General features: G+C 44.3%; 2 protein-coding genes across 7 annotated transcripts in view; one reads left to right on the top strand and one right to left on the bottom strand.

Annotated features, from left to right (window-relative positions):
* LOC146050450 (signaling lymphocytic activation molecule-like) overlaps positions 1-22185 on the bottom strand; it is a 73420-nt gene extending 51235 nt beyond the window's left edge. The window contains exons 1-2 of one of the 5 annotated variants that reach the window (XM_083167471.1): positions 21605-22185; positions 18772-18920 (exon numbers count right to left, since the gene is read on the bottom strand). The gene's annotated coding sequence lies outside the window, so the exon portion shown is untranslated. The remainder of the gene's footprint in view (positions 1-18771; positions 18921-21604) is intronic. The other 4 variants (XM_083167466.1, XM_083167469.1, XM_083167468.1 and 1 more) reach the window with 4 other exon arrangements.
* NAXE (NAD(P)HX epimerase) lies at positions 21777-26177 on the top strand. Of its 2 annotated transcripts, XM_083167464.1 has the most exons (6): positions 21859-22034; positions 23172-23280; positions 23825-23935; positions 24020-24133; positions 24991-25138; positions 25814-26177. In XM_083167464.1, the coding sequence occupies exons 1-6, from the start codon at positions 21874-21876 to the stop codon at positions 26014-26016; spliced, it is 846 nt and encodes a 281-aa protein (XP_083023590.1). In that variant the 5' UTR covers positions 21859-21873; the 3' UTR covers positions 26017-26177. The 2 variants fall into 2 exon arrangements, with proteins under 2 accessions (XP_083023591.1, XP_083023590.1); XM_083167465.1 differs by lacking the exon at positions 23172-23280 and having other exon boundaries at positions 21777-22034.

Raw genomic sequence — 26177 nt, 5'->3', positions numbered from 1 at the left:
ACATTTCAAACCCCCAGGGGTTTCACCAATTTTGATACAAGTGGGCAGTGAAAATGAAAAATTACATTTTTTACACAAAAATGCAGTTCTGGCTCAAAATGTTTCATTTTCACAAGGAATGAAGGAGACAAAGCACCCCAAAATCTGTGCCCCAATTTCTCCCGAGTACGGCAATGCCTCACATGTGACCAAAAAATACCATTTGGGTGCATGGCAGGACTCAGAAGGGAAGGAGTGATTTTTGGATTTTGCAGCTCAGATTCTGGTGGAATTTTGGTGGGTGCTATGTCGCATTAGCAAGACCCCCCAAGCACCAATACAGTGGAACCCCCCCACAAGTGACCCCATTTTGCAAACTACACCCCTCAGGGAATTCATCTAGGGGTATAGTGTACATTTCAAACCCCCAGGGGTTTCACCAATTTTGATACAAGTGGGCAGTGAAAATGAAAAATTACATTTTTTTACACAAAAATGCAGTTCTGGCTCAAAATTTTTCATTTTCAGAAGGTATGAAGGAGAAAAAGCACCCCAAAATCTGTGCCCCAATTTCTCCCGAGTACGGCAATGCCTCACATGTGACCAAAAAATACCAGTTGGGTGCATGGCAGGACTCAGAAGGGAAGGAGTGATTTTTGGATTTTGCAGCACAGATTTTGGTGGAATGAATGGTGGGTGCTATGTTGCACCAATACAGTGGAACCCCCCCACAAGTCACCCCATTTTGCAAAGTACACCCCTCAGGGAATTCATCTAGGGGTATAGTGTACATTTCAAACCCCCAGGGGTTTCACCAATTTTGATACAAGTGGGCAGTGAAAATGAAAAATTACATTTTTTTACACAAAAATGCAGTTCTGGCTCAAAATTTTTCATTTTCAGAAGGTATGAAGGAGAAAAAGCACCCCAAAATATGTGCCCCAATTTCTCCCGAGTACGGCAATGCCTCACATGTGACCAAAAAATACCATTTGGGTACATGGCAGGACTCAGAAGGGAAGGAGTGATTTTTGGATTTTGCAGCTCAGATTCTGGTGGAATTTTGGTGGGTGCTATGTCGCATTAGCAAGACCCCCCAAGCACCAATACAGTGGAACCCCCCCACAAGTGACCCCATTTTGCAAACTACACCCCTCAGGGAATTCATCTAGGGGTATAGTGTACATTTCAAACCCCCAGGGGTTTCACCAATTTTGATACAACTGGGCAGTGAAAATGAAAAATTACATTTTTTTACACAAAAATGCAGTTCTGGCTCAAAATTTTTCATTTTCAGAAGGTATGAAGGAGAAAAAGCACCCCAAAATCTGTGCCCCAATTTCTCCTGAGTACGGCAATGCCTCACATGTGACCAAAAAATACCAGTTGGGTGCATGGCAGGACTCAGAAGGGAAGGAGTGATTTTTGGATTTTGCAGCACAGATTTTGGTGGAATGAATGGTGGGTGCTATGTTGCACCAATACAGTGGAACCCCCCCACAAGTCACCCCATTTTGCAAACTACACCCCTCAGGGAATTCATCTAGGGGTATAGTGTACATTTCAAACCCCCAGGGGTTTCACCAATTTTGATACAAGTGGGCAGTGAAAATGAAAAATTACATTTTTTACACAAAAATGCAGTTCTGGCTCAAAATTTTTCATTTTCAGAAGGTATGAAGGAGAAAAAGCACCCCAAAATCTGTGCCCCAATTTCTCCCGAGTACGGCAATGCCTCACATGTGACCAAAAAATACCATTTGGGTGCATGGCAGGACTCAGAAGGGAAGGAGTGATTTTTGGATTTTGCAGCTCAGATTCTGGTGGAATTTTGGTGGGTGCTATGTCGCATTAGCAAGACCCCCCAAGCACCAATACAGTGGAACCCCCCCACAAGTGACCCCATTTTGCAAACTACACCCCTCAGGGAATTCATCTAGGGGTATAGTGTACATTTCAAACCCCCAGGGGTTTCACCAATTTTGATACAACTGGGCAGTGAAAATGAAAAATTACATTTTTTTACACAAAAATGCAGTTCTGGCTCAAAATTTTTCATTTTCAGAAGGTATGAAGGAGAAAAAGCACCCCAAAATCTGTGCCCCAATTTCTCCCGAGTACGGCAATGCCTCACATGTGACCAAAAAATACCAGTTGGGTGCATGGCAGGACTCAGAAGGGAAGGAGTGATTTTTGGATTTTGCAGCACAGATTTTGGTGGAATGAATGGTGGGTGCTATGTTGCACCAATACAGTGGAACCCCCCCACAAGTCACCCCATTTTGCAAAGTACACCCCTCAGGGAATTCATCTAGGGGTATAGTGTACATTTCAAACCCCCAGGGGTTTCACCAATTTTGATACAAGTGGGCAGTGAAAATGAAAAATTACATTTTTTTACACAAAAATGCAGTTCTGGCTCAAAATTTTTCATTTTCAGAAGGAATGAAGGAGACAAAGCACCCCAGAATCTGTGCCCCAATTTCTCCCGAGTACGGCAATGCCTCATGTGTGACCAAAAAGTGGCAGGACTCAGAAGGGAAGGAGTGATATTTGGATTTTGCAGCACAAATTCTGGTGGAATGATGGTGGGTGCTATGTCGCATTAGCAAGACCCCCAAAGCACCAATACAGTGGAACCCCCCCACAAGTGACCCCATTTTGCAAACTACACCCCTCAGGGAATTCATCTAGGGGTATAGTGTACATTTCAAACCCCCAGGGGTTTCACCAATTTTGATACAACTGGGCAGTGAAAATGAAAAATTACATTTTTTTACACAAAAATGCAGTTCTGGCTCAAAATTTTTCATTTTCAGAAGGTATGAAGGAGAAAAAGCACCCCAAAATCTGTGCCCCAATTTCTCCCGAGTACGGCAATGCCTCACATGTGACCAAAAAATACCAGTTGGGTGCATGGCAGGACTCAGAAGGGAAGGAGTGATTTTTGGATTTTGCAGCACAGATTTTGGTGGAATGAATGGTGGGTGCTATGTTGCACCAATACAGTGGAACCCCCCCACAAGTCACCCCATTTTGCAAAGTACACCCCTCAGGGAATTCATCTAGGGGTATAGTGTACATTTCAAACCCCCAGGGGTTTCACCAATTTTGATACAAGTGGGCAGTGAAAATGAAAAATTACATTTTTTTACACAAAAATGCAGTTCTGGCTCAAAATTTTTCATTTTCAGAAGGAATGAAGGAGACAAAGCACCCCAGAATCTGTGCCCCAATTTCTCCCGAGTACGGCAATGCCTCATGTGTGACCAAAAAGTGGCAGGACTCAGAAGGGAAGGAGTGATATTTGGATTTTGCAGCACAAATTCTGGTGGAATGATGGTGGGTGCTATGTCGCATTAGCAAGACCCCCAAAGCACCAATACAGTGGAACCCCCCCACAAGTGACCCCATTTTGCAAACTACACCCCTCAGGGAATTCATCTAGGGGTATAGTGTACATTTCAAACCCCCAGGGGTTTCACCAATTTTGATACAAGTGGGCAGTGAAAATGAAAAATTACATTTTTTTACACAAAAATGCAGTTCTGGCTCAAAATTTTTCATTTTCAGAAGGTATGAAGGAGAAAAAGCACCCCAAAATCTGTGCCCCAATTTCTCCCGAGTACGGCAATGCCTCACATGTGACCAAAAAATACCAGTTGGGTGCATGGCAGGACTCAGAAGGGAAGGAGTGATTTTTGGATTTTGCGGCTCAGATTCTGGTGGAATGAATGGTGGGTGCTATGTGGCATTAGCAAGACCCCCGAAGCACGGTGAAATTATGAACCTAATAATCCATAGATGTGTGGTATATTTTAAAACACTCCTTTATACATAGGCCGGGTTTGTCGGGGCAAGTGTCACACTGGAAAATAGTTTGCTTTCTTATTCCCTTTTTATAGCAAACTTTGCACCTTTTTTGTGTCCTGCCCTTTTTTCCAGTGGAGGGGATTTCATCAGGAAAATGCTGCCATGGTACAATACGGGGGCCAGTACTAGAAGTACTGGGGCCCTCTGCCTGCTGGTTCCCAAATATTAGGCCCTTTATGACTTCCTCTTGAAAGTGCATAAATGTCCCCCTCTGGCCGGTAGAACGGAATAGCACGTAAGCGTTATACAGTGCCATCTGGATGATATACACGGCCAGCTTCTTGTACCAGATTTTTGTTTTCCGCAGGGCACTGTACGGCTTCAGTACCTGATCTGAAAGATCCACTCCGCCCATGTACCTATTGTAATCCAGGATACAATTAGGTTTTGAGGTGTGGGTACTGGTACCTCGTACAGGGACGGAGGTGGTACTGTCTCCGTGAATTGTTGTCAGTATAAGGACATCCCTCTTGTCCTTATATTTGACCAACAACATATTTTCGGTGCATATTCCCCTGCTTTTACCCCTTCTCATTACTTGGGCAATGTGCGTTTTTGGGAGGCCTCTTTGGTTCTTGCGCACAGTACCGCAAGCTGCTGTACCTCTTGAACCAAGGGCCTTAAACAGGGGGATGCTGGTGTAAAAGTTATCCACATAGAGGTGATAACCTTTATCCAGGAAGGGGTGCACTAAATCCCAGACAATTTTTCCACTAACACCTACGAGGGAGGGGGGGCATTCTGGCGGTTCAATTCTTGAATCCTTCCCTTCAAATACCCTAAACCTGTGAGTGTACCCTGAGGTGCTTTCACACAGCTTATACATTTTTATGCCATACCTTGCCCTCTTACTGGGAAGGTACTGGCGGAATTTAACCCTTCCTTTAAAATGTATAAGGGACTCGTCTATGCAAATGAATTTATCTGGGATGTACATGTCTTCAAATTTGGCACTGAAATGATCAATGACCGGCCTGACTTTGAATAGCCGGTCAAAGGTGGGATCATCTCTGGGTGGGCACTGTGCATTATCGTTGTAATGCAAAAATTTAAGGATCGTCTTAAATCGAGCCCGGGGCATGGCCATACGGTAAAATGGGGTGCTGTACAGAACATCTGTACTCCAATATTGCCTAATTTCTGGCTTTTTTACTATGCCCATATGAAACACCAGACCCCAAAACGTCATCATCTCTACTGCATCTACAGGGGTCCACCTAGCAAATGATGACGTGGGGTTTTGAGCAATAAACTGCTGGGCATATAAATTAGTTTGGTCCACCATTAAATTTATAAAATCATCAGAGAAAAATAATTTGAAAAAGTCAATTTCTCTGAGACCTGTGGAATCAAATTGGATTCCTGGCATGGCCAAAAACTCAGGAACCTGGGGCTCAAAATTGTCTGGTGGTGGGGTCCATACGAGATCAATTATTGGGGGGGGGGGTCTCAGCTGCTCTACGGGGGCGTCTTTGAGGGGGTCCCTCATCACCAGAGGAGGAAGAGGCGCTTAAGGCGAATCCTTCAAATTCCCCGCTTGCATCACTGGCTGTGTCAGAGTCAGAAGCAAGCATGGCATATGCCTCCTCCACTGAATACATTCTTCTGGATGACTGGGATGACATTTGGGATGACATTTTTATTTTTGTGTTACTGGTAGTGAAATGTTTCAACACGTGTATAGTGTAGGGGGGGGTACAAACTTTATTTCAACCAGGGGGGTATGTAGTGTGTAGTGTGTATGTAGTGCAGAAAAAAAAAAATACTTTATACAAAAAAAAAAAAAATGAAGGGGTTAAAAAAAAAAAAAATTGAAGGGGTTAAAAAAAAAAAAAAAAAAAAGGTCCTGCGCCAAAAATTGAGCACAGATGTTGGTCAGTAACGTCCGTCACTGAACAGCGCTCAAAGGCAACAGGAATTTGATCAAAAAGAAAAAAAAAATAGATCAACCCTGTGCCGAAAAAGATGATCAGTGATGTACGTCACTGATCAGCGCACAGCGGCCACAGGACACCCACAAAATCACAGTGTGTGTAAAAAAAAAATTAAAAAAAGACCCCACAGCACACACAAAAAAAAAAAAGGTGATCAGTGATGCGACATTGATTACCAGTGAGGGGCAGCAGGTGCACAACCTTTGGTGCAACTGACAGTGCAACTGGCAGGTATATATAAAAAAAAAAAAACCTCTGCACCCCCAAAAAGTTGCTGATCACCTCAGATATAGTGATCAGCACAAAAGGCGGGGGCAGCAGACACAAAATTTAGCACTCTCTATCACTCTCTGTCACTATCTCTCTCTATCTCTCACTATCTAACACTCTATGACACTGCAGCAGCAGCAGTGACAGGTATATATATATATATATATATATAAAAAAAAACCTGCGCCCCCAAAAAGTTGCTGATCAGTTAATTTATACTGATCAGCACAAAAGGGGGGGCAGCAGTCAGTTATATAAAAAATATATAGCACAATCTGTCACTATCTCTATCTCTCTCTATCTCTCTATCTATAACTATCACACTGCAGCAGCACAAAATATAGCACTCTCTGTCACTAGGCCTCTCTATCTATCTCTCTCTATCTCTCTCTATCTCTCTCTATCTCTCTCTATCTCTCTCTCTATAACTATATCACACTGCAGCAGCACAAAATATAGCACTCTCTGACACTATCTCTCTCTATCTCTCTCTATCTAACTAACGCTATTACACTGCAGCAGCACAAGTTCACAACACAGGAAGTCACAAGTAACAGGATCCAGGAAGCATCCAGCACACTACAAGCAGTGATGAAGCAGGCAAGATATTTGCAAGGATCAGGTAAGTATTTTGCAAGGTTCTGGTCAGTATATCGCGGCAGCTAGGCACGGTGACCGCACTGCACGCAATTCCAGACCGGAATGGCGTCTGCAGTGCAGTCACCGTTAGTTTAAACCCCCCTCCATGGCTGTGATTGGTCCGTCGGTCCGACGGACCAATCACGGCCTTTGGGGGCGGGCGGGGTGAGGTGGGGTGACACCAGTGTCACCCTTACACCCCGCGGTGATTGGTGCTGTACTTTACAGCACCAATCACCTCCGATCGCGTGTCACCGGCGAACGTTATTCGCCGGTGACACAGAAAACGCTGTAATTGGCTGTTCACACTGAACAGCCAATCACAGCGATCGCCGACGGGGGGGCGGCATCGCATCCCCCCCTGGGCATGCACGGACATGTCTGCTGTCAGGGACAGCAGACCTGTTGAAACTGTCACCGCGTCTATAGACGCGGTGACAGTTAAATGCCATGACGTACATTTACGCCATGTGTCGGGAAGTACTTCCCGACCATGACGTAAATGTACGTCAATTGTCGGGAAGGGGTTAACACATAACTGGACCTAAGAAGCACATATAAACACAATCTACTTAATTTTATATATATTCTTTTGGGCCTAGGGGTGCCATGGAAAAATTCTGACACTATAGGGTGCCGTGATTGGGAATCCCTGCACTAGACTATATACGGTTTTTGCGTAGCCCCGACGTATGCTAACGCCTACATGTTCCAAATGGAACAAGACCTGATATTGTCACACCCTCTTGCAGTATCCAACATCGCCACGTATGTATGCTTCATAGATGACATCATGGTCGTTTGGACTGGTTCGCAGCAGGCCTTGGAAGAAGTCATACTGCACGCAAATAATACAGATTCCAACATCAAATTCACGGCCGCCTACAGTGATACAAGTATCAACTACTTGGATGTCCAAATCATGAACAAATCTGGTATATTATCAACGTCGGTATATCGTAAAGACACTGATCGAAATACCCTACTCGAGGCTTCAAGCCACCACCCTCCATCAGCTAAATTGGGTTTACCATACTCCCAGATGTTGAGGGTTAGAAGAATATGCAGCAGCCCAGAAGTTGCAGCGACCGAGATGGATGACATGATCCAAAAATTTGCAAGCCGTGGATACAATTATGAATCCCTCTTACAGGCCAAGAAGAAGGCATTGTCCACCCCCAGGGAGGATACGCTGAGAGCCAAGCAGAAATCTAATCAAATTAGCCGTATTCCATTCATCAGCACGTATTCGACGGCTAGCTCCGTGTTGGTGAACACTGTCAAAAACAACTGGCCACTGGTGAGTCATGACCCTGACCTACCAGCACTCAGGGAAATGGGGGTGATGCCCTGCTATAAAAGAGGCACCAATCTGCGTGACAAACTGGTCAAAACTGATGTGACTAATTTAGGAGGCACCAAGAAAACCCACTTCCTCACCAAAAAACCCTGTAATTACCGGTGTAAGGGGTGTGTGACATGTGGGTATCTAGAACAAGGTGACACCTTCACGCATCCTTATACGGGCCACAGATCTAAAATCAAACAAGTGTTGACGTGCTCCAATAGATTTTGGTCTACACTATACGTTGTCCTTGCGGATTTATATTTGTTGGTAAAACCAGCAGAACCTTCAAAGAGCGCATGGCAATGCACCGCTCTGCAATAAAGCATGCATTGGACGGTGACCCTTCAGAGCAACCAGTAGCTAAACATTTCAGGGATTGTCGACACTCCCTGCCGACTCTGAAATACAAGATGATCGACCAAGTACCAGCTAATGTGAGAGGAGGAGATCGAAACAAGAAGCTTTTACAGCTTGAAGCGAAATGGATTTATAAGCTGAATGCTGTTGCCCCTGCTGGGCTTAATGAATATTCATCCCTCAATTGCTTCTTATAAAGCACATGCAGTCCGTCGTCCATAAGGTCGACATACAGTAGGATGTGTCATCATTGGACAGATATTCCCCCTTATGTTCCCTCTCTCTCCCCCTCCTCGCCTATGATCCTAATGATGATGTATGGCATCGCTGCATATACGGTGTGCATTTGATACCTCTTACTGTTTATAGTCACGCATCTATATACTCCGCTTTTGCATGTTTCTTTTGCTTAAAATAATGTAATTATGTACATGTTTTTCCTGCTTAAGTGTTTCACGTTTTTTATACACATTGTTTCATGTATTCCAGGTTCCCGGTGGTTCCCATAGCAACGGTCCAAGCCGTGCGGCAGTCTGTGCAGAGGACGCTGTCCAGTGACATCAGATACGTGCGCGGGCGTGGAGACGCCGGGACCTGTCACTGGTGATTTCTTCTATAAAGTAAGTGTTTTTTGCTCATATCTTTGTCTTTGAGAAAGGTAATAAAATTACCGAAACGTCAGACCTTAAGCAGTTGTTGGTTTGCAGTCATTTCTGAGATAAATCCGTTTGAGTTCCGCCCTGTTGTATCCCTGATACTTACCTGGCTATATTCCTAAGGAAGGCACCGCGGTGGCTGTTGAGGTCTGTTGGGAGTGCCGGATCCCTGATTATATATATATATATGGGTTGGGATCATTTGGTCTATTGCATTATGGTAGAAAGTCATTAGGTCGAATCCATTAGGTCGACATGCTGAAAGGTCGACATGATTCTAGGTCGACATGGGAAAAGGTCGACATGATTCTAGGTCGAAAGGTCATTAGTTCGACAGGTCATTAGTTCGACAAGGTCATTAGTTCGACATTGTCTATGTCGACATTCACAAGGTCGACATGGGGTTTTTCACTGTTTTTTTACCTGAATGTCAACACAGTCGACATGGACACAGTTTAAAGTGCACTGCATCCCCTCGCATCGCTCGCTGCGCTCGCAATGCGTCGGGCACGGTGCCTCGCTACGCTCGGCACACTATTTTATTCTCCCACCACGCCCTAGTGGATGGTAGGGCATGAAATACCACCTGTCGGCACATGTTGGCTCAAAAAACAGTGAAAAACTCCATGTCGACCTTGTGAATGTCGACATAGACAATGTCGAACTAATGACCTTGTCGAACTAATGACCTGTCGAACTAATGACCTTTCGAACTAGAATCATGTCGACCTTTTCCCATGTCGACCTAGAGTCATGTCGACCTTTTAGCATGTCGACCTAATGGATTCGACCTAATGACTGTCGACCATAATGCAGTAGACTAAATGACCGCATCCCATATATATATATATATATATATATATATATATATATATATATATATATATACCGTGTTTCCCCGATAATAAGACACTGTCTTATTTTTTTTTTTTCAGTCCAAAAACACCAAAGGGCTTATTTTTGGGGTAGGGCTTATTTTAGCTCCTCAGTCCTTCTTTTAGCTACATCATGCCCCTCAATCACCTTATACTTTAAGCACAACTGCCGCTTTCCTTTCCTTCTGCATTTTTCAGCCACTCAGCCTTTCCTCCGCCGCCGCTCTGTCACTCCGCTCCCGTCTGTGAACAGACGCCACTCAGTCCTTGAGGTGCGCTGTGACGTCACATGCACAATGCATCCCTGGGACCGCTGATGCCAGCAGAGGCTTCAGCGGTACCAGGGCTGCTACCGTAGCAGCAGCATCCATTTCATGCGGGTGGGGGGGGGGGTTTAGCGGAGCAGGGGGTTTGGCACAGGGACTGGGCAAAATGGGGATTAAGCTAGGGCTTATTTTCGGGGTAGGGCTTATTTTGGACCGTTGTGCAGAAATAAGGGTAGGGCTTATTATTGGGGTAGGTCTTATTATCAGGGAAACAGGGTATATATGTAGAAAAGGTAGATGAATCTGCGCTTATGGAAAGTCACCAACCAGAAGCGATAATAGGGTGTAAAATCCCTGAAAAGACACTAAGTCCGTGGAATAAGGACTGCAGCTTTCTCAAAATACCCAGGACTCGTGGGTCAGCAAAGGATCTGTTTCAAAAAGGAATAGAGAAGCGCTCCATAGTGTAAAACTGTATTTATTCCACCACAAACAATGCTACAGCACATAAAATCAAATTGGACTCGTACCGTGTAGGTAACCGCTGTGGGCTGGTTACCACAAGATTTTGAATAAAAAGCCACTGGCACAACTCCAACCTCCGTCTCGGTCTCAGCAGGGACACGGAAACACGCTGGACACACACTGTGTATGAACAGCACGCCGATGCTCCAGACAGGCTCAGACGTGATGGGGTAGCCGGGGCACAGGTAGAGCTGACGTCACCAACCCCGCCCTAACGCGTTTCGTATCAAACTTCAGCAGAGGGCGTGGTTGGTGACCGGTAGCTGACAGTTTGATAAATGCACAATGACCAATCATAATACGAGTTTGCCGGGGGCGTGTTTTTTCACTACGGCATAACAAATGACAAAGAATAGTTACAAAACAGGAACGCTAAACAATGTAACGTATCCATAACATCAAATGGTAACAATACATGTCGCATAAAATTACATAAAAAATCTATAAAAATATATGCAGTTACATATATACAAAAGACAATACACCAATATACTACACATCATTTTTCATTTAAAAAAAGGAAGTGCCGAAATATAGTGCTGAGGCGCATGCCATGCTTAAAAATAGGTTTCACATTACAGAGCATACAGATTTGGAACAAGGAAAAGAGCAAATATAGCAAAAAGAGAAGAGTACCAGAACAATTGTACATATTAACCCCTTCCCGCCGCAGCCAGTTTTTGCCTTCCTGACAGAGCCCTTTTTTTCAAATCTGACAGGTATCACTTAAGTGGGGATAACTTTTTTTTGCTTTTACTTATCCCAGTGATTTTGAGATTGTTTTCTCGTGACACATTGTACTTCAAGTTAGTGGTAAATTTTCGTCGATACAGTCTGTGTTTTTTTGTGAAAAATACCAAAATGTCGTAAAAAAATGGAAAATTTTGCAATTTTCAAAATGTTAAATTTTCTGCTTGTGAGACAAATAATCATACCACTCAAAATAGTTAATAACTAACATAGACCATATGTCTACTTTATGTTGCCATCATTATTTCAACCTCCTTTTAATTTTTTTGGACACTAGGAGGCTTAAAATATGAATAGCAAATTCTCAAATTTTCAAGAAAATTTCAAACACTGATTTTTTTAGGGACCAGTTCAGTTCTGATGTGACTTTGAGGGACTTGTATGTGAGACACCCCCATAAATGATGCCATTTCAAAAACTGCACCCCTCACAGTATTCAAAACAGCATTTTGGAAGTTTGTTAACCCTTTAGGTGTTTCACAGGAATTAAAACAAAGTGTAGGTGAAATTTCAAAATTTCATTTTTTTTGCAGATTTGCAATTTTAATACATTTTTCTAAGGAACACAGTAGATTTTACTAGAGAAATGTGACTAAAAATTGATTCCCCCAATTCTTTTGTTTTCATAAATATCCTATATGTGGCCTTGGTGTGCACATTGACCAAACCACAGGCTTCATAATAGAAGGAGCACCTACTTGATTTTGGAGCCTCCTTTTTATGAGATTATTTTTTAGGCACCATGTAGGTTTCTAGGCACCATAAGATGCTAAAAGTTAAGAACCCCCCCACAAGTGACCCCATTTTGCAAACTACACCCCTCAGGGAATTCATCTAGGGGTATAATGTACATTTCAAACCCCCAGGGGTTTCACCAATTGTGGTACAACTGGGCAGTGGAAATGAAAAATTACATTTTTTACACAAAAATGCAGTTCTGGCTCAAAATTTTTCATTTTCACAAGGAATGAAGGAGACAAAGCACCCCAAAATCTGTGCCCCAATTTCTCCCGAGTACGGCAATGCCTCACATGTGACCAAAAAATACCATTTGGGTGCATGGCAGGACTCAGAAGGGAAGGAGTGATTTTTGTATTTTGCAGCTCAGATTCTGGTGGAATTTTGGTGGGTGCTATGTCGCATTAGCAAGACCCCCAAAGCACAAATACAGTGGAAGCCCCCCACAAGTGACCCCATTTTGCAAACTACACCCCTCAGGGAATTCATCTAGGGGTATAGTGTACATTTCAAACCCCCAGGGGTTTCACCAATTTTGATACAACTGGGCTGTGCAAATGAAAAATTACATTTTTTTACACAAAAATGCAGTTCTGGCTCAAAATTTTTCATTTTCACAGGGAATGAAGGAGACAAAGCACCCCAAAATCTGTGCCCCAATTTCTCCCGAGTATGGCAATGCCTCACATGTGACCAAAAAATACCATTTGGGTGCATGGCAGGACTCAGAAGGGAAGGAGTGATTTTTGTATTTTGCAGCTCAGATTCTGGTGGAATTTTGGTGGGTGCTATGTCGCATTAGCAAGACCCCCAAAGCACCAATACAGTGGAAGCCCCCTACAAGTGACCCCATTTTGCAAACTACACCCCTCTGGGAATTCATCTAGGGGTATAATGTACATTTCAAACCCCCAGGGGTTTCACCAATTGTGGTACAACTGGGCAGTGAAAATGAAAAATTAAATTTTTTACACAAAAATGCAGTTCTGGCTCAAAATTTTTAATTTTCACAAGGAATGAAGGAGACAAAGCACCCCAAAATCTGTGCCCCAATTTCTCCCGAGTACGGCAATGCCTCACATGTGACCAAAAACTACCATTTGGGTGCATGGCAGGACTCAGAAGGGAAGGAGTGATTTTTGGATTTTGCAGCTCAGATTCTGGTGGAATTTTGGTGGGTGCTATGTCGCATTAGCAAGACCCCCAAAGCACCAATACAGTGGAAGCCCCCCACAAGTGACCCCATTTTGCAAACTACACCCCTCAGGGAATTCATCTAAGGGTATAGTGTACATTTCAAACCCCCAGGGGTTTCACCAATTTTGATACAACTGGGCTGTGCAAATGAAAAATTACATTTTTTTACACAAAAATGCAGTTCTGGCTCAAAATTTTTCATTTTCACAAGGAATGAAGGAGACAAAGCACCCCAAAATCTGTGCCCCAATTTCTCCCGAGTACGGCAATGCTTCATGTGTGACCAAAAAATGGCAGGACTCAGAAGGGAAGGAGTGATATTTGGATTTTGCAGCACAGATTCTGGTGGAATGTTGGTGGGTGCTATGTCGCATTAGCAAGACCCCCAAAGCACCAATACAGTGGAACCCCCCCACAAGTGACCCCATTTTGCAAACTACACCCCTCAGGGAATTCATCTAGGGGTATAGTGTACATTTCAAACCCCCAGGGGTTTCACCAATTTTGATACAACTGGGCTGTGCAAATGAAAAATTACATTTTTTTACACAAAAATGCAGTTCTGGCTCAAAATGTTTCATTTTCATAAGGTATGAAGGAGAAAAAGCACCCCAAAATCTGTGCCCCAATTTCTCCCGAGTACGGCAATGCTTCATGTGTGACCAAAAAATGGCAGTTGGGTGCATGGCAGGACTCAGAAGGGAAGGAGTGATTTTTGGATTTTGCGGCTCAGATTCTGGTGGAATGAATGGTGGGTGCTATGTGGCATTAGCAAGACCCCCGAAGCACGGTGAAATGATGACCCTAATAATCCATAGATGTGTGGTATATTTTAAAACACTCCTTTATACATAGGCCGGGTTTGTCGGGGCAAGTGTCACACTGGAAAATAGTTTGCTTTCTTATTCCCTTTTTATAACAAACTTTGCACCTTTTTTGTGTCCTGCCCTTTTTTCCAGTGGAGGGGATTTCATCAGGAAAATGCTGCCCTGGTACAATACGGGGGCCAGAACTAGAAGTACTGGGGCCCTCTGCCTGCTGGTTCCCAAATATTAGGCTCTTTATGACTTCCTCTTGAAAGTGCATAAATGTCCCCCTCTGGCTGGTAGAACGGAATAGCACGTAAGCGTTATACAGTGCCATCTGGATGATATACACGGCCAGCTTCTTGTACCAGATTTTTGTTTTCCGCAGGGCACTGTACGGCTTCAGTACCTGATCTGAAAGATCCACTCCGCCCATGTACTTATTGTAATCCAGGATACAATTAGGTTTTGAGGTGTGGGTACTGGTACCTCGTACAGGGACGGAGGTGGTACTGTCTCCGTGAATTGTTGTCAGTATAAGGACATCCCTCTTGTCCTTATATTTGACCAACAACATATTTTCGGTGGATTGTGCCCTGCTTTCACCCCTTCTCATTACTTGGGCAATGTGCGTTTTTGGGAGGCCTCCTTGGTTCTTGCGCACAGTACCGCAAGCTGCTGTACCTCTTGAACCAAGGGCCTTAAACAGGGGGATGCTGGTGTAAAAGTTATCCACATAGAGGTGATAACCTTTATCCAGGAAGGGGTGCACTAAATCCCAGACAATTTTTCCACTAACACCTACGAGGGAGGGGGGGCATTCTGGCGGTTCAATTCTTGAATCCTTCCCTTCATATACCCTAAACCTGTGAGTGTACCCTGAGGTGCTTTCACACAGCTTATACATTTTTATGCCATACCTTGCCCTCTTACTGGGAAGGTACTGGCGGAATTTAACCCTTCCTTTAAAATGTATAAGGGACTCGTCTATGCAAATGAATTTATCTGGGATGTACATCTCTGGAAATTTGGCACTGAAATGATCAATGACCGGCCTGACTTTGAATAGCCGGTCAAAGGTGGGATCATCTCTGGGTGGGCACTGTGCATTATCGTTGTAATGCAAAAATTTAAGGATTAACTCAAAACGAGTCCGGGTCATGGCCATACGGTAAAGTGGGGTGCTGTACAGAACATCTGTACTCCAATATTGCCTAATTTCTGGCTTTTTTACTATGCCCATATGAAACACCAGACCCCAAAACGTCATCATCTCTACTGCATCTACAGGGGTCCACCTAGCAAATGATGACGTGGGGTTTTGAGCAATAAACTGCTGGGCATATAAATTAGTTTGGTCCACCCTTAAATTTATAAAATCATCAGAGAAAAATAATTTGAAAAAGTCAATTTCTCTGAGACCTGTGGAATCAAATTGTATTGCTGGGATGGCCAAAAACTCAGGAACCTGGGGCTCAAAATTGTCTGGTGGTGGGGTCCATACGAGATCAATTATTGGGGGGGGGGGGTCTCAGCTGCTCTACGGGGGCGTCTTTGAGGGGGTCCCTCATCACTAGAGGAGGAAGAGGAGCTTAAGATGAATCCTTCAAATTCCCCGCTTGCCTCACTGGCTGTGTCAGAGTCAGAGGCAAGCATGGCATATGCCTCCTCCGCTGAATACATTCTTCTGGATGACTGGGATGACATTTGGGATGACATTTGGGATGCCATTTTTATTTTTGTGTTTCTGGTAGTGAAATGTTTCAACACGTGTATAGTGTAGGGGGGGTACAAACTTTATTTCAACACGGGGGGGTATGTACTGTGTAGTGTGTATGTAGTGCAGAAAAAAAAATACTTTATACAGGAATTTGATCCCAATAAAAAAAAAAAAAATTGAAGGGGTTAAAAAAAAAAAAAAAAAGGTCCTGCGCCAAAAATTGAGCACAGATGTTAGTCAGTAACGTCCGTCACTGAACAGCGCTCAAAGGCAACAGGAATTTGATCAAAAAAAAAAAAAAATAGATCAACCCTGTGCCGAAAAAGCTGATCAGTGATGTACGTCACTGATCAGCGCACAGTGGTCACAGGACACCCACAAAATCACAGTGTGTGTAAAAAAAAAAATTAAAAAAAGACCCCACAGCACCCTCAAAAAAAAAAAAAGGTGATCAGTGATGCGACACTGATTACCAGTGAGGGGCAGCAGGTGCACAACCTTTGGTGCAACTGACAGTGCAACTGGCAGCAACTGACAGGTATATATAAAAAAAAAAAACCCTGCACCCCCAAAAAGTTGCTGATCAGCACAGATATACTGATCAGCACAAAAGGGGGGGTAGCAGACACAAAATATAGCACTCTCTATCACTCTCTGTCACTATCTCTCTTTATCTCTCTCTATCTCTCTCTATCTCTCTCTATCTATCACTATCTATCACTATCTATCACTATCTATCACTATCTATCACTATCTATCACTATCTATCACTCTATGACACTGCAGCAGCAGCACTGACAGTTATATATATAAAAAAAAACCTGCACCCCCAAAAAGGGGGGGTAGCAGACACAAAATATAGCACTCTCTATCACTCTCTGTCACTATCTCTCTCTATCTCTCACTATCTATCACTCTATGACACTGCAGCAGCAGCACTGACAGTTATATATATAAAAAAAACCCTGCACCCCCAAAAAGGGGGGGTAGCAGACACAAAATATAGCACTCTCTATCACTATCTCTCTCTATCTCTCTCTATCTCTCTCTATCTATAACTCTATCACACTGCAGCAGCAGCAGGAAGTCACAAGAAGTCAGATCCAGGAAGCATCCAGCACGCTACAAGCAGTGATCAGGTGATCAGGTAAGTATTTTGCAAGGATCAGGTCAGTATATCACGGCAGATAGGTACGGTGACCGCACTGCACGCAATTCCAGACCGGAATGGCGTCTGCAGTGCAGTCACCGTTAGTTTAAATCACCCTCCATGGCTGTGATTGGTCCGTCGGTCCGGCGAACCAATCACGGCCTTTGGGGGCGGGTTGGGTGAGGTGGGGTGACACCAGTGTCACCCTTACACCCCGTGGTGATTGGTGCTGTACTTTACAGCACCAATCACCACCGATCCCTGTGTCACCGGCGAACGTTATTCGCCGGTACACAGAAAACGCTGTAATTGGCTGTTCACATTTGAACAGCCAATCACAGCGATCGCCGATGGGGGGGAGGCATCGCCACCCCCCCTGGGCATGCAGGGACATGTCTGCTGTCAGGGACAGCAGACATGTTTAAACTGTCACCGCGTCTATAGACGCGGTGACAGTTAAATGGCATGACGTACATTTATGCCATGTGTCGGGAAGTACATACCGGCCATGACGTAAATGTACGTCAAATGTCGGGAAGGGGTTAATATTCCTTAAACATAGGAAATTCTATATAGCATATGTAAGTGACGTCCATGCATATTGGAAACATCCAGAGGAACATCTAAACAACAGTCACCGATTGATAAATGGTGTAATTTCGTACCCCTCATTAAGGCCGTGCAGTGTAAGGCTGCCCAGGGTCAGGATCCAATAGGTCTCGCGTCTCAGAAGCGCGCAATCCCTATCACCGCCCCTCTTACCGACAGGTACCAATTCCAGACCCCTGATTTTGGTACCGTCAGGGTTACTATTATGGCAGTTTTTGTAATGTCGGGAGACGCTATGATTTGTAACACCATGTTTTATGTTCCTTAGGTGTTCCAATATGCGAACTTTTAATGGACGTTTAGTTTTTCCTATGTAGTTGGACCCACAAGGACATGTTAATTGATATATAACATAAGTTGAATTACAATTAATAAAATGGTCCACTTTAAAATTAGTACCATCAAGAGATGAAAAAGAGGAACCTTTCTTAACCAATGGACAGATTTTACATCTGCCACAAGGAAAGCAGCCTTTTAAGGTAAGGAAAGAGGATGAAGCGTTGGAGATTGGGGCAGGAGGGACAACCCCTAGTTGGCTCTTAGATGTCCAAGCACTGATGGTCTTAGCCCTGGTGAAAATTATCTTAGGGGTTTCGTCTATGTGGTCATCCAATATGGGGTCACATTTAACAATATGCCAGTGTTTGTTTAATATATTGGAGATTTGTCTTTCTCCTTCGTTGTATTTGGTAATAAACAAACAGTCATTCTTTTTGTCGTCACTATTTTTAATTTTGTACTGCAGGACCTCCTCACGGTCTGATCCTCTAGCCTTCACAAGTGCCGACTCCACAATCTTTGTGGGGTAACCCCTTTCTCTAAACCTCTGGGTGTAGATAAGTGCCTGCTCATCAAATATATATAAGCATATAGCCGGCACTATTCAAAACAAGCTGAAACTTGGACCCGGTGCCCACCAATCCCCCGGTAGCCAGGACAAGGGAACTTGATACAATACCAAATGCAGGTGTCACTCAGGTCAATGATAGAAACACAGACAGCGTTTGTTTATCAACGTTTCATTTTCGAAACGAAAATTTCATCAGGATACAAACCAACAAAGTGAATGAGGTGCTCACCTTATACCCCCAGGTACAGTACCTCCTGACGTCATCCCTGTGCGTCCCGGGGCCGCCTGACCGTCGTCGCCTATCCGCCGCATCACCGCTTCAGCCGTGGTCACCTGACCGATCTCAGGACCATGGTACGGGGGAGATTGAACTGTTACCTTGGAGACAATCATAAACAAAATAAACCAAAGTGCAAGTGCAAAAACAACATACGAACTACATGGAATACATTACAATTCATGGCGATTACTAGATGTTTATAAAAAATACATATCATATGACTAGGAACACGTCCGTGTCACTGATGTTATAATCATGAGGTACTAGCCAGAACGGAACTATATTAAAACTTAAAGAACAGACAATACATATATAAGGTCCTAATTCAAAAGAACCAATTACCTATGGGTTATCCGAACATATACAAGAACTGATCAGGTAAATAAACTAGCAAGTGCTGGAGATAGCAATACAGCATATACTAAAATGCTGTAGGGTCACAGTAGTAAGACTGGAAAATGGTACGCTATAACTATAGAAAAAACTGCATTTGGTAATATATATATATATATATATATATATATATATATATATATATATATATATATATATAGATAGATATAGATATACAGATACACACACACAGTTCATCTCATCTTCAAATCCAGGACATCTTGTGAAAACCTTTCAGACATTTCTTATCACTAACGTATGATTGGAGGATGGAACTCTGGGAGATTGGTCTATTTAGAAGATTTGAGTAATTTCCAGAGATAGAGAGAAGGAATAATGTGTAACACAAGTACAAGATAGCCCTGGTATTAATAATGACACAGAATGGAAAAGATGGGGACTTGCTGGAGAGGCAATTTCTGTCCAGCGAACTCGCTCTGCGCTGTTATAGGAACTGATTGGGATTCTATTTTAATCAAGAGCACAGTGCAATGTTTCTGATAAAGGGCCAGATTCTCTAAGCTTCAAAAGTGATAAAATAGAGAGTGATAAACAGCCAGCCAATCAGCTCCTGTCTGACATCTTTCTAACACAGTCTGTCACATGGCAGGTAAGAGCTGATTGGCTGGCTGTTTATCACTCCCCATTTTATCACTTTTGAAGCTTAGAGAATCTGGCCCACTCTGAGGTGAGTAAAATCACCAAATGGAAATTATGACAGGATAAAAATAAAATATCTACATTTCTCCATAACCCTAAGGTGAGGTTGTCACATGCAAACACATGGGGTGTTACCCGGAACCACCTCCAGGCCTGCGGCTGAAATCATGACCACAATAGCTATAATCTGTATTAGGGATGACCATCGGTGCAGTTGCAATTCTGCAACCAGCCATCGATAGTTACAAACTATGTGATGGACAACCATCGATAGTTTTTGCTATCGATGGACATCCATTTTCTTTGACTGAATGGCCCATAGGCCAATCAGAATGTGAGGGCAGAGTTATGCTCTGTGTCCCGGGACCTTGAAAAAACTTCTGTACCATCGATGTAGGGATACCATCTGGTTTGCCCCCATTGATGGCATAAGTATTTGACACCGGCCATAAACAATCAATGATTTTGAATCACCGATGGTCATCCCTAGACTGTATAGTTATCTGTGGCCATACCATGCAGTATTAGGGGTGGAACAGTCACAGCAGCTTTTCCTACCAAGTCTGGGAAAGGTTGGACTTGCCCACAGGTGTACAGTGAATATGCCCCGCCTCTAGGTGTCAGTAACCACGCCCTTCAGACTGCTCCATGCCTCCAATATCCAAATACCATACTGTCCATTAGTCCTTATTTTAATGGGAAATTGCACAATGGTGTGGGAAGTTATCACTGCTCCATAGGACCGCCCACAGTCCATCAGACGGTTTCCCAGTACTTCATTAGACTGCACCCCTTGCCCTCTTATCTCTCATTAGATTTAGGGTTACCACCTAGTCCCTTTAATTCCGGACACATATTAATTACACAGGTTCTGTGGCTGGCTGACTTCAAGACTCCACTTCACCTGATTTTAAACTGCCACAGAACCTGTGTAATTAACATGTGTCCGGAATTAAAGGGACTAGGTGGTAACCCTAATTAGATTGCAAGCTCTTCCACATTTTGTATCAGGTTTAGGGGGGAACCCAGTTGCGGGCAAAGTTCTCGCCCCTATGAGTTAATGCGGGACCATTTTGTTTGGACGGCTTACAAAGGTGTGTGAAATTGGGGGGGAGAGCGGTCCGCAGGAGGTGCGGGATCGTTACTAGCGGGTTAGCACTCTTTGTCCACAATTGGATTCCCCCTGCAGCGTATAAGACAGTACCGTCCTCAACAGCGGTCCTGAAGGCACACCAACAGGGCAGGTTTTAGTGCTATCCAGGTTTAGGCACAGGTGCACTCCTTGACACATTTTAAAAGATTCACAGGTGGGGCTAATTATATCACTTGTGATTCTGTGGGGAGACCTGCAAAACATGCACTGTGTGGGGTCCTGAGGACCGACTTTGAGAATCTGTGCACTACAGTGACACAATCCATGTTATTTCACACACTTATGCACTGCAATTATCTGTACAATTATACACAGACTGAATGGGAAATCTGACACAATCTCCCATAGCAGTGATGTCAACTCCGAAATTAAAAACAAACTACTAATTAATGACTGAGAAATAAGCCCAAAACAATCCTAAAAAAGCCCAACTTGTATAAATATATAATATATAAATAACAAACGTTATTGTTAAAATAAATTATTAAAATACATAATTATTTATACAATCTGCCATCAATTCCTCTATTCATGTATGCATTCACAACTGTGTTGAATGGATGAATGACTAATTACCTCTGATGGTCCAGTGGTACCAAAAAAACAAAACAAGGACCAGCCAAGAAAATAATAAGCCCAAAAAGGACAAGCATGCACCAAACAGGGGAGCGCAACACTGCGCATGCGCTCGGGGCTCTCTCCTGCACGGGTCCTGGTCCTGGATACGGCACCAGCTGTTGCACGGGGTGGTAGAGGACTGCGCATGCGCCTGCTGTACCCGGAACAGAAAAGCGATCTGTGCAGGAGGGGGGGGGCGGGGCTGTGCGGGTGCCACTCTCCAACGCATGCAGGGGGTCCGCGCGCTCCTGGGTCTGGGCCTGCTGGTGGGCGCGAGGGCGAGCAGCTCGTGCCCACGCTCGGCACTAGGGGTCGGGAACGTGCAGTGCAGGCAGTACCACCGAGCCGGGGTAGGGATGGAGGGGGGTCTCACTCTCAGATACCTCAGGTAAGTCTGGCCGGGGCCCTGTAATAGTGGGTGGGCGGGGATTTGACTGTACCTCAAATTGAAGTGAGTAGGGATGGCCATCGTTGCCTTCGATGGTAGCAACTGGCCATCGATAGTGACATACTATGCAATCGATGTTTTTACCTATCGCTGGTCATCCATTTTTTTTTTTGACTGATTGGCCATGGGGGTGGGGCGCCATGGATGTCAGGGCGGAGCTGGGCTCCATGTCCCAGAGACCCTTGGGGAAAGGGAAAACTAAACTATTCGTTTAAGCTTGACATCGATGGTGGGAAACCATCTGGTTCTCCCCCATCAATGGCAAAACTACATAAACCATCGATCATTTTCAATCCTCAATGGTCGATGGCCATCCCTAGAAGTGAGGGTGGCTGGAGAATACCTCAGGTTAGGGGTGAGCATTGTTTGGAGGGTACCTGCAGTGAGTATTGGCTGGAGGGTCCCTCAGGTGAGTGTTGGTTGGAGGGTACCTGGAGTGAGTATTGGTTGGAGGGTCCCTCAGGTGAGTGTTGGTTGGAGGGTACCTGGAGTGAGTGTTTCACCCATAGATAGTCATCCCTGTTCTTTCTGGTCCAATCACAGCATGGGGGTGGGGCTATTCTCAGTGTCCAGGTGGCGTCAATGGAGGGGAAAACATAAACAGCCGATGGCCATCCCTATACAGAGCAACTGTACACATAGACCATAAGCTGCCAAGGCCCATATCCCAGCATACAGAACCTGGGTGTACAGTCGCCCATGTCTGGAGAGTGCATACAAATACTGCAATATGAGATATTTCTGGCCATAGCGGGGACACTCTGTGTGTGGAATCCTGTCCTATTACTGTATGAGTTAAGGAGCCCATACACGGTCCGTTGTGTATGGCTCCGTTCTGTACTATGTGATGCGCACTCCCGCGCATCACATAGTATGGTACAAAAAGTATGTGCTGCACATACTTTTTGTACTAAGTACACATCGGATCGGATCGCAGTGCATGCACTAGGGATCCGATCCGGTGTGCTAATTAAGTCCCAAACGGATCCGTTAAACGGACCGTGTATGGGCTGCATAAGTATGACTACATGTAGCTGCTGGCACAGAACCTGTATTTATTGCACATCTCTCTATCAGTCAGGCGGAAGCTCAGGCCGTGGATGAGGAGCTGTTTAATGAATATAAATTCAGTGTAGATCAGTTGATGGAACTGGCTGGACTGAGCTGTGCTACCGCGGTTGCTAAGGTACACACAATAATTGCATGTATCATTCTGAGAGCTGGCTGCATGTTTCTTCTTGGGTGCTAGTTTCGGGGTCCCTGCTCCGAAGTTACCTACAACTGCAGAAATGGAAAAGGGGTACAGCGGGGCTATACCTGTAATACATTTCCTCTACCTCCTCCCACCACCAGGCCCTACACTGGCCCCATCTCCCCTTCAGGACCCGCACACTCCCCTATAAAGTTCTCACCCAGCCCTCTCCTGACATCTCTGAACTCATCCATCCAAACTCGTGCCTGTGTCCCTCAGCCAATGACTGGCACCCTTCTACCCAGCCAATGACTTTATCCCACACAAGCCTGTGCTGCTCCCTACCACAGGAATTATCTCCCTATCCGTTTATTCACCTATTATTGAAGTTTCTAACGAGTTCTCAAAACTAATTTCTTAATTAAAGTTTTCCTTCCCTTACCCACTGCTCTGCCCCACACACACTGTCTCTCTGCCCCCCTCAATAGAAACTCGTGAGTATCTTCATTATAACAATTATAGATTACACTCCTCCTAGGCCTATCCGGCAAGTTCATTCACCTCCAACTTGCCGACCGTGCTGATTATATGTGGTCCAGGGAACAACGGAGGGGATGGCCTGGTCTGCGCGAGACACCTGAAGCTATTTGTAAGTTGTATTTATTCAGAGCGCTTCCCAGCTGAGATGTTCTCTCCGATCCAATCGTTTCATGCATGCTTTCTTCTCTCATAGGGATATGAGCCGGCAATATTTTACCCTAAGCAGCCAAACAAGACGCTGTTCGAGAATTTAACCACACAGTGCAAAAAAATGGACATCCCGTTTCTGTCAGAGTTTCCACAAGAGGTGCTTTGTTTGTTTTTTTACCATATATTTATATATAAATATGAATAGCAGTTTTTACTTCCAAGTGTGTAATTCTAGCACCCTGCATCTTTTGAAATCTGGGTGCATACACACTGTACAATTTTTTTGACCAATTTGGTTGAAAGACATTTCCATTGGACTAAAGATGTTGACGAACGATATTAACAACAGATGAAAGAAGAAAGATCTAGCTACAGTTTATAGGCTCTTTTTGAAAGATATTCAAATTGAGCTGCATGCACAGTTGACGTTCAATCTTTATGAACAACTGGCGGGTATGCGTATCATCATTCATTGTTTGTTTGTTGACAATATCTTTTGTTAACATCTTTCGTCCAGGACACTGGGTTCAATGGAAATGTCTTTCAACCAAATTGGTCAAAAAAATTGTACAGTGTGTATGCACCTTTACTCTTTTCTGCCTGGGGTGGTGCTTCTAGCACAGTTTGGTCTGCATCTCTGCTGAAATACAGATAAACATGTGCTAGACGTACCACAGCAGAGAGTGACACACCAGGCCTGGAAAGAGGAACTGTGTGGGATTTGAAAGGTGCAGGGTGCTGGTATGGGTCATTGGGTCCACCTAATTTAGGTCAACATGGCTCTGGTCAACAGTATTGGATGGTCGACATAAGCAGAACAGTCGCCTCCAAACAAGTTATAGATAAAAAAAAAAAAAAAAAACCTAGGAATATATTAATTAACATTGCATCAATTACCTATATCCACCACTGTATAATTGTAACCTCTTCTGACAATGAATAAATGGATACACTGTAGAGAATGTTTCACACTTGCGCATAAAGCGATGTACAATAATAATATTCTGCTTCCAGGCCGAGGTCATCGATGGAGCCTATAACTTGGTCATTGATGCGATTTTTGGCTTCAGCTTCAAGGGGGCCGTGCGAGAGCCTTTTGGTAGCATTCTGAGCACTTTAAAACGTATCACCATTCCCATCGCTAGTGTGGACATCCCATCAGGTACAAGGAATGCCCATTTTGGGAGATGTGTAAATGTATTTTTTTCTGTTGTACTTCGTCTCCAAAGCTATTGCGGGACCGCATCGCCATCGCTCAGGGGTAGACACACGGAGCAATGGCTGCTTAGATCAAAGACCAGGATAGTTCCGTTTGTGCAGGGCTTGGTGATGGCGATGCGCGGTACCGTGTCATGTCGAATATTTAGGGTTGTACAAGGAGGATCTTTCCATATACCACATCGAGCTGAAACATGTGCCTAGGAAAAGTGTATTTCCTCTATAGTGTTCTTTATTTCGCAGTCTCTCTCTCTCCCGTGGGCATGCTACCTCAGCGGAGAGCAGAGATGGGAGACATAGAGGTAATGAGCATAATGCAGATGTTAGAACGTTGCCTTCCTCTATACATCACTGTTGTCCTGCTGTGCGGCATGGACACAGCAGCTGATTATACAGTATTCTCTCTCCTGTGTGAATGAGGTCAGCGTCTGTCTATTCTAATTCCATACTGCACGAGGCAGGCCAATAAATCCATTCATCACAGGATCTGGTGACCGCTTCTCTTTGTAAATGAGATCTCCTTTGTGGGGCGGAGTTTTTTTGGAAACAAATGTCAATTTCTGTAATATTTACCATCGTATTATTCTAATTAAGACTATAATGTACATGTTATTCCCAGGCTGGGACGTAGAGAAAGGAAATCCTGATGGAATCCAGCCAGACATGCTCATCTCTCTCACTGCCCCCAAACAGTCGGCCGTTCACTTCTCCGGGCGCTACCACTACCTGGGTGGGCGATTCATCCCCATGGCACTACTGAAGAAATATAAACTTCATCTGCCCCCATACCCCGGCACTGACTGTGTTTGCAAACTGCCTTGAGGAATCGGCATCCCGCGTGGCAATCACAGCGCTTACCGTAAAGGAGAGGGCGGAGCTTAGAAGGAGCCGACGAGGTGATTGGCCGTCGTTTCTCTCCACAATCTGCTGCTAAGTCTGTTCTTTCTCTCTTGTCTGTTTCCTAATAAACTGTTTCAGGTAAA

The sequence above is a fragment of the Crinia signifera genome, chromosome 12, assembly GCF_055691185.1.
Source record: "Crinia signifera chromosome 12, ASM5569118v1, whole genome shotgun sequence".
NCBI lineage: Eukaryota > Metazoa > Chordata > Amphibia > Anura > Myobatrachidae > Crinia > Crinia signifera.
This window is presented reverse-complemented; position numbering and strand designations above follow the sequence as displayed.

Excerpts from the sequence above, each read along its gene's own strand:
- NAXE (XM_083167464.1), top strand. The coding sequence starts at position 21,874 with ATGCAGGGGGTCCGCGCGCTCCTGGGTCTGGGCCTGCTGGTGGGCGCG. Across the intron at positions 23,281-23,824 it reads GTGCTACCGCGGTTGCTAAG|GCCTATCCGGCAAGTTCATT; the intron begins GTACACACAATA and ends CACTCCTCCTAG. Across the intron at positions 24,134-24,990 it reads TGTCAGAGTTTCCACAAGAG|GCCGAGGTCATCGATGGAGC; the intron begins GTGCTTTGTTTG and ends TTCTGCTTCCAG.